The sequence below is a fragment of the Lynx canadensis genome, chromosome C2 (assembly GCF_007474595.2).
Source record: "Lynx canadensis isolate LIC74 chromosome C2, mLynCan4.pri.v2, whole genome shotgun sequence".
NCBI classification, from domain to species: domain Eukaryota; kingdom Metazoa; phylum Chordata; class Mammalia; order Carnivora; family Felidae; genus Lynx; species Lynx canadensis.
This window is the reverse complement of record NC_044311.2, coordinates 157,467,870-157,480,647: the sequence shown is the minus strand read 5'-3', so window position 1 is coordinate 157,480,647 and position 12,778 is coordinate 157,467,870. Positions and strand designations below refer to the sequence as shown.

At 55.7% G+C, this 12,778-nt stretch overlaps 1 protein-coding gene across 7 annotated transcripts in view; it reads right to left on the bottom strand.

The window, feature by feature from the left end:
* ADARB1 (adenosine deaminase RNA specific B1) overlaps positions 1 to 12,778 on the bottom strand; it is an 87,768-nt gene that overhangs the window by 16,720 nt on the left and 58,270 nt on the right. For 5 of the 7 annotated variants that reach the window (XM_030329496.1, XM_030329499.1, XM_032594794.1 and 2 more), the window contains exon 8: positions 8,103 to 8,284. The exons of the other annotated variants lie outside the window; for them this stretch is intronic. In XM_030329496.1, coding sequence (XP_030185356.1) covers positions 8,103 to 8,284 — 182 coding nt within the window. The remainder of the gene's footprint in view (positions 1 to 8,102; positions 8,285 to 12,778) is intronic. 7 annotated transcript variants of the gene reach the window in all.

Below are 12,778 nucleotides of genomic sequence, written 5' to 3'. Positions count from 1 at the left end.
GTACACTCAAGGAGTCTGGATTTAATCACCCCGCGACAGCGACCCTGTGATACACTGCGGGGCTGAGTACTGTGACAGGACCTGAGGGGACTGTCCTTAAGTCCGAACTACTTAAGGGAGACGATTTTGAGCACCGACTTCAAATGGATTCTCTGTCTCAAACTGATTCCTCAAAATCATACCAGTATTAGGCCAAAAAGCCAGCAGTGCTGTTCAGTCTGAGTCCAGAGGCCTGAGAATGAGAGGTTGTAACTCTGAGTCCAATAGTAGGAGAGAAGGTGGAGATAGGATGTCCCGGCTCAGGCAGTGAGGCAGGAAAAGGGGGCAAATTCCTTGTTTGTCCACTTTTTGTTCTAAATAGACCCTCGGTAGGTTTAAAAGATGCCCATCCACACGGGGAGGGCAGTTTGCTTTCCTGAGTCTCTCTGATTCAAACGCTAATCTCATTCTGCAAAGAGCCTCGCAGACAGAAAGGTCTAAGCTCATGCCTTTAGCCACTCAAATTGACACATAAAAGCAGCCATCATAGTACCTCAGTTTACCAATCCTTTCCTAAATGACTTCTGGGGTTTCCTGGACTTTCCTTTTTTCTCTTTTCTTTTCTTTGTTATTGCTCCCAAAGAAACATTTGCTTTCAATTATCATAAAGACCATTCAGTTTCTCACGTTATTGTTAAAATACATTCACTTTCTTCTGAAAAACTTTCTTTTTAGAGCTCTCTAATAGGATTCTCTGTTCTAACTTGCAATGGTTACTTTTTAGGCTCGTTGATAAGTTATCTTTTTCATTGTCTTCTTGGATTTACAAAGTATTATTTTCTTGGATCCCATATTTTCCTCTTTCCTAGATATCTTTTTCATTTCACTAAAATATTCTCACTTTTTTTTTCCCTCAAAAAAAATACATTATGAAAGAAATCCTCTGAATCCTGGAATATCTGCAAATTATCATTTTGTCCTAATGCTTAACATTTGGTTAAATAAGAAATCCTACAAAAAATATTTTCCCAGGGCACCCGGGGTAGCTCAGTCGGTTAAGTATCTGACTTCGGCTCAGGTCATGATCTCATGGTTCATGAATTCAAGCCCCGCGTCGGGCTCTGGGCTGACGGCTCGGAGCCTGGAGCCTGCTTCGGATTCTTGTGTCTCCCTCTCTCTCTGCCCCTCCCCTGCTCATGCTCTGCCTCTCTCTGTCTCTCAAAAATGAATAAGTGTTTTAAAAAAATTAAAAAAAAAAAGTTACTCTCGTCTATCTAAAAACTAATTGTGAAATATTATGGATCCTTTTTAAAAATCAGCAAAAAGGGGGCGCCTGGGTGGCGCAGTCGGTTGGGCGTCCGACTTCAGCCAGGTCACGATCTCGCGGTCCGTGAGTTCGAGCCCCGCGTCGGGCTCTGGGCTGACGGCTCGGAGCCTGGAGCCTGCTTCCGATTCTGTCTCCCCCCTCTCTCTCTGCTGCTCCCCCACTCGCACTCTGTCTCTCTCTCTCTCTGTCTCTCAAAATTAAACAGACATTAAGATTTTTTTTTTCTCCTCAGCACTGACTTCCAGTGTTCCTGATAAGTGTTACATAAGTCTGATACTTACTGTAGTTAATTTAGAAGATTTTAGCACCTTGCCTTTACTGCTGGTGTTCTAAAATTCATAAGGATGTGCTGGGATGGGTTTTCAAAAATTAATTCTGCTCGGTACTCAGTGCGTTCCTTCCATTGCAATACTCACGGCTTTCTTCAGTGCCCCAAATTTTCCTCTCTCTCCCTCTCTGTTTTCTATTTCTGAAATGGTGCCAGATAGGCATTGGATTAACTTTCTACATCCCCAGGTCTTCCCATTTTAGACTTTTCTGCTCTGAGTTATCAGACGTGTCTTTGACACCCCTGCCCCCCTTCCCAAGGATCACGCTCTACGGGGAGACGTTTCTTGTGCCCAGCACGCATCCCCACGTCCAGAACCGCCTACCATACACAGCTGAGTGGTGCTTGTTGAATGTTTTCTAGACATTCAAACTGACGTTTGCTTTCCACACTCACAAAATACATATATTAATAAGGTCTGTTATTTATATTTTTTTCTGTTTCCTGAATTATGTTTACTTTCCCTCAGTTGTTCTGTTTTCTCACATAGATCATTCTCTTTTGATCTATTTTCTTCAAATGATAATGGTTGTTCACTCACACTTGTGAATAAAAACCTTGGTTGATTAATTCAGGTAGCTGGTTTCTTCTGTTTCCGGGCTGTGTATTCCAGGGAGGGCCTCGAGGGAAAGCCACATCTAGCCAGGACCCAGATTCCCTTCTAGACCAAGAGGCCAGAGGTCCAGCCCCATCCTTGCTTGGCTGTTGGAATGGCCGGAGGACCCTGACCACTTATAGAGTAGCCGCACGGGGGAGACTCCCACAGAGGAAACAGCTGGCCTCTCCCTAGATGTCGAAGGCCATGGGACACCAAGGTACCATCAGGAGTTACAGAGTCCTGATGTCACAATTTTCTCATCTTGCCGATTCTCTGCTGCCCGGACTTTTATCAGGGTCTTTGGGTCTCTGGTGGTGTTACCAGCACATCTGTTCTGTCTCTGCCACCTGTCTGGCATGCAGGTTCCTTCAGGTCATGGACCTGTCGCCAAGCTCATTCAAGGCCATGGCGTTCCAAGTAGACAGGTGAGGGAGGGTTTTGTGGAGGTTGGAGGGGGGGAGGTGGTGGAGGTGGGGACCTGTTTAGGATCAATTGGTGGGGAAATCTCTGACCATAAAGGAATTGAATCTTTCGCGAATGAATGGCTAATGCTTCTGTATTTTCCTTTGTAATTCCATCACTTTCCTACAATAGTCAAAATAAAGGATTACTTTTGAATGATACTTAAACCTTACAATTACAACATTTTGCATGAAAACTAGAAATGGTTGGTTAACTGAGAAAATGAGACCCTAAAGTACAAATAGTTTTTGTATTTTAAGCCAAATAAGTGCCATCTTTAGCAAGAATGGAGAAAAATCAGGTAAAAAAGAAACAGCCTAAAGTTTCGGTGCTAGCCACATGCTTCTTTGGGGGCAGAAAGCCCCCGAATGGTCACAAAAGCAGTAGGTCTAGGAGTCCCTGGGACCAACACTACCCTGGGGATGGACGCCAATGGGAGCTCATCTTTCTGGGGCTACAAAGTGAGAACTAGGGTAATGACTCAGTCATAGGCCGCGGCGCGGAAGGAGAACCAGTAAAAGCAGGCACAGTTGGCTGGTAATGAGAGTCCCTCAGCTGCCGTAAACTAAGTGTGCTGAATCAGAACTTTTAGAGCAAAAACGCAAAGAAACTGGGTTGGCCCAGTAACTGACACAAGCAAAAAACTTATGACACTTAGCTGGTGCTGGTGGTTTTTCTTCCTTCCTTCTTAAAAGTATTTTCTGTGGTTTCTCACATATTAATGGGTAATCAAAAATTAACTATAAATGTTTATCTATTTTTAATTTGAGGGGGACAGAGAGAGGGAGAGAGGGAGGGGGAGGGGGAGGGGGAAGGAGGGGGAGGGAGAGGGAGGGAGAGGGAGGGGAGGGAGGAGGGAGAGGGAGGGGAGGGAGGGGAGGGAGGGGGAGGGAGGAGGAGGGGGAGGGAGGGGAGGGGGGGAGGGAGGGAGAGAGATATTAAGCAGGGGAGGGGCAGAGGGAGAGAGAGACAAAATCCCAAGCAGGCTCCAGGCTTATCGTGGAGCCTGACGCGGGGCTCGATCCCATGACCGTGAGACCGTGATCCGAGCGAAATCAAGAGTCGGACGTTCAACCCACTGAGCCAACCATGTACCCCAAAACAAATTATGTACATAATGATTAATAACAGGTATCCAGGGTCGCCACGGGCTCACATGATGGAAACTGTTAGCCATTCGATACCTGCCAGGAAAACATGCGCAGTTTACAACCTCGACCGTAAGCGACCTCTGTTCTGCAAACAGCGCAGCCCCTGGGTAGGAGTAGGCACCCGCAGTGAGGACGCCCGGGCCCTCAGCCTCTCTGTCCTCAGACCCTGGGGTCGAGAGAGCTGCGAAACAACTTGCCTCTGGAGCCAGGAGCACAGAGAGCGCCCTTGCAACTTTGGTCCTGGTCTTCAGTGAAGACGCCTCCTGAGCTAAAAGGGAGGTGAATGAAGCCATCAGGGCGGCTCGGGCTCCTCCCGGCCTGGTCACTAATCCCTGATGGGCCGCCTCACACCAGGGCCTCTGGCCAAACAAGACTTCCTTCTTGGAACCCGGACTTGGGGTTTCGTGACACCGACTCTGGGGAAGGGCCTGAGTGCTCCGGTCCGGACAGGGACGTGCGTGCTGGCGGTGGCCTGGCCCCGAGGCGCGCCCGTCACCCGGGCGCAAGGCTGCAGGCGGGATCCTCACCCAGACTCCGCGTTCCTGAGGCAGCACGGGCCGAGCGCACAGAGTCCTAACGTTCCCACCCCGCCAACGGGCCAAGGGCGACAGGAGAAGGGCCTCTGAGTTGGATGGAGGAGGGAGGAGGCCGGGTGGGGTGGGGACCAAGCCCAGGCCAGCAGTCCCAGGAGGGTGCGCAGCCCCGTGTCTCTGTTCTGCGTGGGCTGGGAGCAGGGCGGTGATCTTCTGGAGCCCTGGAGGGACCGCAGCCCGTTCACCTGTGAGGGTGACCGGGAAGTACAGACACACGCAGGACAGGGTTCGAAAACACCACCAGATCAAGTATAACAACTGTTGCTTTTGAAAAATCTTCCAATATGTCAATTAAATAAGTAACTGCTTTACTGTTAAAGATACCCACAGAGAGAATTTTTAAAAAACAAGCAAACCACATCCATAGGAACTTATGAGTTTAGAGGACGCTTTCGGGTCACCTGGGGGCCTCCCAGCAGAACCTGCCATCACCGTCACCGTGTCCACAGCCGGCAGTGGCCAGCACTCCAACGCGAGCGCTTCCTGACATCAGGGGCACGGAGCTCCCATCAGGAAACTCTTTTCTAGACCTTTCCAGCCCCTGGTGCCGGCTCTTGCCTGGAAAACACAGCTTCGCTTCTCCTCTATCCCTCACACCTGCTCTCTCTCCTGCGCTTAGGGCAAGACGCGGACGTGAGCCCCTCTGCCCACGGTAAGCGCGTACGTGGCTTTCCATCGGGCACGCCAACGGCACCCCTGCTTTCTCTCTGCCACGTGCTCAGCCCCTGCCTTCCTCCTGCCTTTCCAGAGGTCCCCACGCAGGCTGAACCCACAAGAATGCACTCGCTCCCTCAGCACTGCCCTGGCCCTGGCTGTCGTCATGTTCTGTGTCAACGCTGGTGACACGGCCGGCCATGAGTGACCCCAGGGCCCTGGGGCCGTCCAGACCGCTGGCCTTTCTTCCCCAGTTCTCCAGGCACCTGGACAGCAGCCCGGACGGGCCGGGCGGCTCCCTCAGGGGCCGACAGATGCGAATCAGAAGCTTGCAGGTGCCGGATGTGCAACTGATCTGGAAAGAAGATACGACAGTTCAAGAGGCCCGCGTCCAAAACGCCAGGGAAGGGAATCACGTGAGTGCTCGCGGCCCCGCGGTCACAGCTCGCCACCGAGAAGTTCTACGCTGACGTAGAAATGACATTCTTCCCGTCTGTCCTTGGTGGCATTAAGGAAATCGGCTCACCACCACATCGGTGGAAGAGCCCCTGGATCCGCTGTGGTTGCCGGCAACAGTCTCGTTTAACGGGCCGCTCCCCGCGCTGCGCCGATGGCCGTCCTTGTTCCTCTCCGAGGACACCGTGGCCTAGGTCCTGCTACACCGTCATTCTCCTTCAACACGGGACGACGTGTGATACAACGTGAGGTGAAAAGGGCAGGACAGACATCCGTGAACTGTAATAAATACACGCACACGCACGCACACGCACACATGTACGGACAGGGCCGGAAGGAAACCCACAGTGTCCTGGCTGTTCCACTGTCCAGGCCACTCGTTAAATGTAGGACTTTTCTAGAAGGGCTTTGCTGTGGGGCCCGTTTTAAAGGAGCGAGACCCTACCCCACTTCAGACCTCAGTGCTCACTGCCCTAGACCCCCCTGCCCGAGTCCTTGCGTTGTGACAATATCATCTGCTCAGATTTCCACCCAGGAGGCCGACGTGCGCTGGTCCGCTGACGGGAGTGGCGTCTGCACCTCCTCCCTGCTCGCCCCTCTGGCTTCCGCCCTGCGGACCTCACAGGAGTGCCACAGACTGAAAGCATCTTCCCCAAAGCTACTCACTGCACAGACTTCAACTCTATCAAGGAAAACCAACCAAACATTGCTGTTTCTAAAATAAAGCATTTATCCAAAGTAAAATATCTCAAATAGTTTGCATTTTTTAAAAAGTATAATTTATTGTCAAGTTAGTTAAATACGGCGCGTACAGGGTACTCTTGGTTTTGGGGGTGGATTCCCATGATTCATCGCTTACATACGACACCCAGTGCTCATCCCAACAAGTGGCCTCGGTACCCGTCACCCGTTCCCCCCCCCCGGCCCCTCTATCAACTTGTTCTCTGCATTTAAGAGTCTCTTATGGTTTGCCTCCCTCTCTGTTTGAAACTATCAAATAGTTTGCATTTTGAAGCGGACTTCGATGCCAAAGTGATGCTGTCCAGTGGCCCAGCATTGGAGAAATATTCCGCTTCCTGAGACCTCCCACATGCTTGTCCAGAAGGATCACGCAGGGCCCCAGCCCATCCCCGTCCTGGGGAGGGAAGACCAGGAAACCGGGCCATGCAAGCTGCCAGTGTGACAGAGCGACAGCAAGGTGGCCCGGCTCCGCGGGAGGCCCTCTGTGCCCGCAGGCGCTCTGCCACAACCTTGCGGCTGCGTGCTTCAGGGTCTGGGGGTGGAGGGGATGCGGGGGAGGGGAGAAAGGAGAGCAGGTCCGCCTTCGTCGCAAATACACACAGGACGACCTCAGGGTCTCTATCTTGCAAACCCGATTTTCATATCTTATCACAGGTACGTGCGCACTTCACATACACGTGACTCAATTTCAGTCAACAGGGCGCAGGTTCCCAACTACCGCTGAGCGACAACTCTGTGCCACGCGTCTCCCAGTGCGGTCAGTGTCCGTGAATCCAGAGGTCAGGTGACCGCTGAACTTACAGACCACGGAGGCTACACGGGGAGAGCAGTCTCCCGAGTCCGGGAACCTGTGTGCTGACCCACAAGGAAATACTCACGCTCACCTCCTGTGTCCCAGCAGACGCTCTGTGCACGTGGACGCCACGGCTGCAATTTCCCACCAAGCGTTAGTGGAGTCAGTATTTTGTCTTTAAAGGTCGGGGTTAAAGTCAGGGGGGCTGCAGAATTTGATCAGACACAACCACTGGTTTCCTCCATTGTGCATAATTCGCGCGCTCTAAGAGACGTGCCTTCAAACGAAATGCCACACCGCTTTTCCCCAGGGAAAGGTGAGCTAGTGGCCAGCACCACAAACAAGGCAGCACACACGCACACACCGGGAGAAACACGTTTTAGTTTGGGGTTACGGTTTTAGTTCAGAGCTTTAAAAAAGTAAGCAGAACGATATTTTCAAAAGGAAAAAAATACCTTAACTGCATCCTTTAAATGGGCTGAACTGAGAGATTAGGACCCTTGCATTCAAGAGCTGCTGTTCCCTCATCGGTCACCACTGAGATGCTACAGGGGACACAGCAGACAAACCGGTGACAAAGGGCACTCGGGCATGTCATCACTGACACATCCCGGACCCGTCCCGGGTACGCCCAGCTCCGTCGCCAGCCTCCCGAGAGCGAGCCGGGCTCGTCACGGAGACGACCAATCCCGGGAGGCCCGGCCCAGCTTCGTCTCGGACGCTGACGCCTGCGTCATTTCCGTGGCATCTGCGAGCCTCTCCCGCGACACAGAAAACACGCAGGCGCCAAGTGTGGGCTCTGCAAAACGCCAAGGCTTCCAACCGACGAGAAGATGAAGTGTATGAGGCCCCACTTACGATGGCCCAGAGGCCCCGACACACCGCCTTCCACCCTCACAGAGCGGCCCGGCCTTTCTGACGGCCAGAGCAGCGTCCCTACGGCCTCCGCACTGGCGAGACGCGGGCCCGGAGAGACGCGGTTATCTGAACAAGGAAACGACCCACCGGAGAGGTACTTGCCGCTGAGCAGGGGCTTGTTGAGGGCGTACAGCGGGGGCAGGTCTTCTATGTTTGCGATCCTCTGGTACATGGCCCTGGAGAGGTGGTCCCCGTGGTAGAGGCTGCCCAGGATGATGCTTGAGAAGTAGATCGGCTCCACGAAGATGCTGAGCAGTGAGCCCTGGACGCCCACCACGTTCCACCTGGGGGCAGAGGGAACACACGCTTGAGTGCAAGAGGGGGGGTCCGTGTCGCACACGCACCGAGCCAGCGCCACGCACGGCTGCCTGGTCGCACTCACGTGCCTCGATGTGTACAAACAGGAGAAGACAGCACCTAAAAATGTTAACTGACGTAGAGAAAATCCTACTTAACAATTATTCAGAGCTGTGGAAACATCTCTTGCCTTTGTGCCTCCCGTGACACACCCTCTGAGGCTCAGTTCTAAAAGAAGGTTCAGTGAGCCACGTTTCTTGGGAGAAAAGTCAGAAGAGAAAGCAAATCTTTATGTTATTACTTCCAATAAAAACAACTGCAAAGGACACGTTGAAAACATCAAACCGGTTGCCTGCTCCTTGGTGACAACCCCGGGCGGAGCCTGGTCGACACAGCAGGGAGGCTCGGCCGGGGGTGGGGGGGAGGTCCCTGCGGCGGCCAGCCTCCCCGGCCCGCAGCGGGGACTGACCTGAGCAGGACGGCGCAGGACGGGCGACCGTGTGCTCGGCTGACGCTGGTCAAGATGCGTTCCCGTCACTGACAACCTAGGCTCCTGCTTGAGCCTCTGCCCTCGCACCGGCACGGCCCTGCCCCCTTCCCACGTCCTACAGACAGCAGCAGGTGCTGGGCACCAAGTCCGTGGGGCTGGGAAGGCGCGGCCCACATGTTCTGGGGCCAGGGGGCCGTCTGGACTGAGAGCGAGTGGAGCCAAGGCAACCACACGATCGAGAACATAAGTGGAGGGAAATCAATCCAAGGGAAGGCAAGGTCCCCAGAAAAGGAAAACTTCGGGGAAGGTCCTGAGGGCAACCTTGGGTTGCAACCTGGGTCCTGGGGGCCCAGCCAGACTGGGAGGGGGTGCGGTGGCTGCCCGAGAGGAAGGAGAGGAAGGTCGGGGGAAGGCCGGGCCAGGACCTACCCGGGCAGCCTGAGGCCAGTGGGGAGCCACCACTACATCTAATTTAGTGGAAGTGTTTTTAGGAGACGACTCACCTCCACGTTCCTCTGTGTGTCAGGAAGGAGCCACAGGCAGAGGCCGTGGGAAGGCTGTCTGCAGGTCACAAGCGGGTGGGGACAGGGAAGTGAGGCCCCTCTTAGAAACATCCTGGGCTTGGGTCTGGGGGGCTGCGGGGTCTAGACAGGACGTGGGGGCGGGGCTGGGGTGTCGTACAGTGAGGCCCAGGCCACTCCGTCTAGAGCCCTCCCTCCCCCGCTCACACTGCTCTCACCTCACGGCCACTGGACTTCAGGCCGAAGTCCAGTGGCCCCCCCCGCGCCCTCATGGAAGGGGACAGAGGGCAGTGCCCAGTGGGTCAATGCTGGCAACCAGTGGTGGCACAGGGTTCTCTGCCCGAACTCCTGGCCCACCCAGCTCCGCACTCTGTTTTCGGGCTCTCCTGCCGGCTCCTGTCACCGGCCGGCAGCCAGCAGTGCTGGGGACCTCCTTTCAGAACAGACCCCGGAGCCGACTCCTTGCGTTGCTCCCGCAGGTCAACGTCAAGGTCCCCACCTGCTGCATCGCTGTCGCCTCCCCCCCCCCCCCCCCCGCCGTGGCCCATCCATGGAGAGCGGCCATGTGACCCTGTGACAACAGGCCAGGCCTGGTCACTCCCGTGCACAAAACCCTCCAAGGCCCCCATCTTCTCCCTAGAAAACACCATTGTTGCAAAGGTCTGTGCAACCGGTTTGCTGCCCCCCCACACCCCTCCCATGCTCGGGCCACCAGGGGCGAGGGGGCTCCGGCCACTCCTCCCAGGTCCTCCAGCCTCCTGGGTACGGTACCCCCGCCTGTTAGTCTCTGCAGCAAGTTCCTCTCAGGGGGCGCTCCCGTGTGCCCTCCTGGGCTACCTACATAATCTACGGTCTACCGGTCATAGCTGTCCCCTCCCCCCACATCCCCAACAGCGTGCAAGCTCCACGGAGGAGAGGCTTCGGCTGTACTCGCTGAGCTCTCCCGGCGCTCAAACTACACACCTGCCACGTACAGATCAATAACGCACGCTGAAGGGGGAGCCCCAGCCCTGCGTGTGCCTCCCACCCCCTAAAAAGGAAGGTCAAACGCAGGTCTTCCTATCCTGCAAGAGAAAGCATGAAGTGCTTACAAAAATCGCAGGGCAGCCCTCCTTATGTACATTCAAGCCTGCGCAGGGGCTTAGACCATTTTAGGGGGAACTCGGCCTCCCAGGACAACCTTTAAAACAGTGACTTTGCAGAACCCTGTACTTGGCAACGAGTCATTGATTCTGAGCACGTGCTTCGAGGCAGGACTCTAGGAGCCGTGACGGCCCCGTGGAGGCCCTGGCGGGAACGCGGGGCGTGCCCCCCGCTTTGGCAGATGGGCTCCTGCCGATGCACCTTACAGAGCCCTGGGAGGGCGAGGAGAGCAGACGCCGCCGGGCTCCAGGCAAACAACGCCCCCCAGCCGCCCTCTGCAAAGACTGCAAACGGGCTCAGCCCCGCGTGAGGGTGCAGGGGTCCACGGTGTTGTGCCGGGCGATGCTAGAAAGAACCAGGCAGGTGCCCACACGCTCCGGCCTCTCTCGCTCTCCTCCCCCTGTGACTTCTTGGAGGCCAGGGCTCAGAGCACTGTCGCCCGGCCAGGTCCCTGATGAAGCTTCTCCACAGCCGCCCACGGCCTCCACGGGAGCCCTTCTCCCCACCGCACGGCTCTCCCCACTGGGCTGTCTCGGAGTGTGCCCACACAGGAAGCCCCGGCTTCCTCCCTCAGCTCCACGCAGCTGGGCGCACAGAGGCTGTGGTCATCAGAACCAAGGTCACCCCACCTGCTTCTCCACGGGACTCACCGCGAGGCTGCCCCCACACAGCCTTCTCGGCCAAACCGCCCACCAGACAGACGCATGGTACCTGGTGACCCTTGGCGTCGGTGCCGTGCCTCCCTCCCCGCCCCCAGCCCACGGTGGCCTCGCCCCTAAGCCTGCCCCCTGCCCCTGTCCCGTGCTCTTCCGACGGAGTGACCCTGCCTCTCTGGGAGGGACACAGGTCATCCCTGCCTTCCAGAAGGGACTCCCGAGATGCTCTTGTTCCCTTGGGGTGGAGACTGCAGCCAGCTGGTAGCCTGCAGGCCACCAGAGCATTTCCGAGGACTTTTCTAACCCCTCCAGCCCCTGGCCAGGGTGTTGGTGTGATGAGGAATAACGAGCCCCTTTCAAGCCCCTTTCAAGCACTCTGGAGCTTATGCTAATGAGGTGACCCGGGAGGGTGGGGGCCGGTCCATAGGGACAAGTGGGCCGGAACCCCTCCACCCCGAGGGCGCAGGGAGCTACGGCAGTGGGGGGCGGGGAGCGGTGAACAAGCAAGGAGCTGGAAGGGAGGTGCCATATGCCCGGAGACGCAGATGCTCCATACGCCCCCGAACCTTCTCCTCTTCCACCTGGCTGTTCCCGAGTTGTATTCTTCATAACCAACCGGTAGGTGTTAAGTAAACTGTTTCCTCTGACTTCCGTGAGCTATATTAGCAAATTGTTCAACCCGAGGACTGAGTCCAATAGCCGAGTGGGACAGGGTGCGGGAGCCCCGGGCCCAGTTCTAGCAGATGTAACTGTCGTCTGCAGGGGGGGCAGTCCCGTGAGGCCCAGCCCTTAATCTGAGGGGTCTGCATGAGCTCCAGGAGGCATCTCAGGGACCCGGAGAACTGTGCGTGTGGGCGCCCACACACCACACCCGTGGGGGTGAGAGAGGCAGCAGGGGTGGTGGCTGTCTCCATGTTGTCCCTTCTAGAAGCATCCTGCCCCCTTTCCTCCAGGCCTGTGTGTCTGCCTTGTCTGCTGTTTGCACGGATGACGCGTAACCAGTTTACAGGCACAGGTCGTGAGGGTTCCCGTCCGTGAGCTTTGACTGCCACGCTCACGAGTGTCACCCCATCTCAACAAGACCTGGAACGTTTCCTTCTCGCCTGCAGGGACACTTCTTCAGGCAGCGCCTCTGAATTACCGGGCTTTATCGGCTGGGTTCTCCCCTCTTGCCGGTTATAAAGGTCAGAGTCTCTTTCCCCAGTGTGTGGCTTCACTGTATCTAACGGGGTTTTGGTAAATAAGTTTTAAATCTCCGAGTTAGTCAAATTATTCATGTTTTCTTTCTAACTTGGGCTTTCTGCGCCTTGATTGAGAAATCTGCTTAAGTGGAAGCCACAAGGATGGCCAGGACCCCCTCTTCACGTTCAGCTCCGTAATTTGCCTGGAACGTGCTTCTGCGTGCTGTGTGAAGGGGCCTCTGCTTTTCTCGGAGCATAAACACGCTCCGGGACTGTTTGCCGACCGCAGATCCCACACGCAGCAGCGCCCTGCACCTGCAGTCCCTTCCCTCCCCCTCTAAGCAGCACAGCCGCCATCCCGGCTCGGGGGGCGACGTGCGAGCCCGCTGTCCCCGGCTGCCTGCACGCGCCTGGGCCGGGTTCCAGGTGATGGGACACAGCTGCCACGTGACTGTGCCTGCAGGCGGCCGGCCGGGCCGCCCCGGGCGGC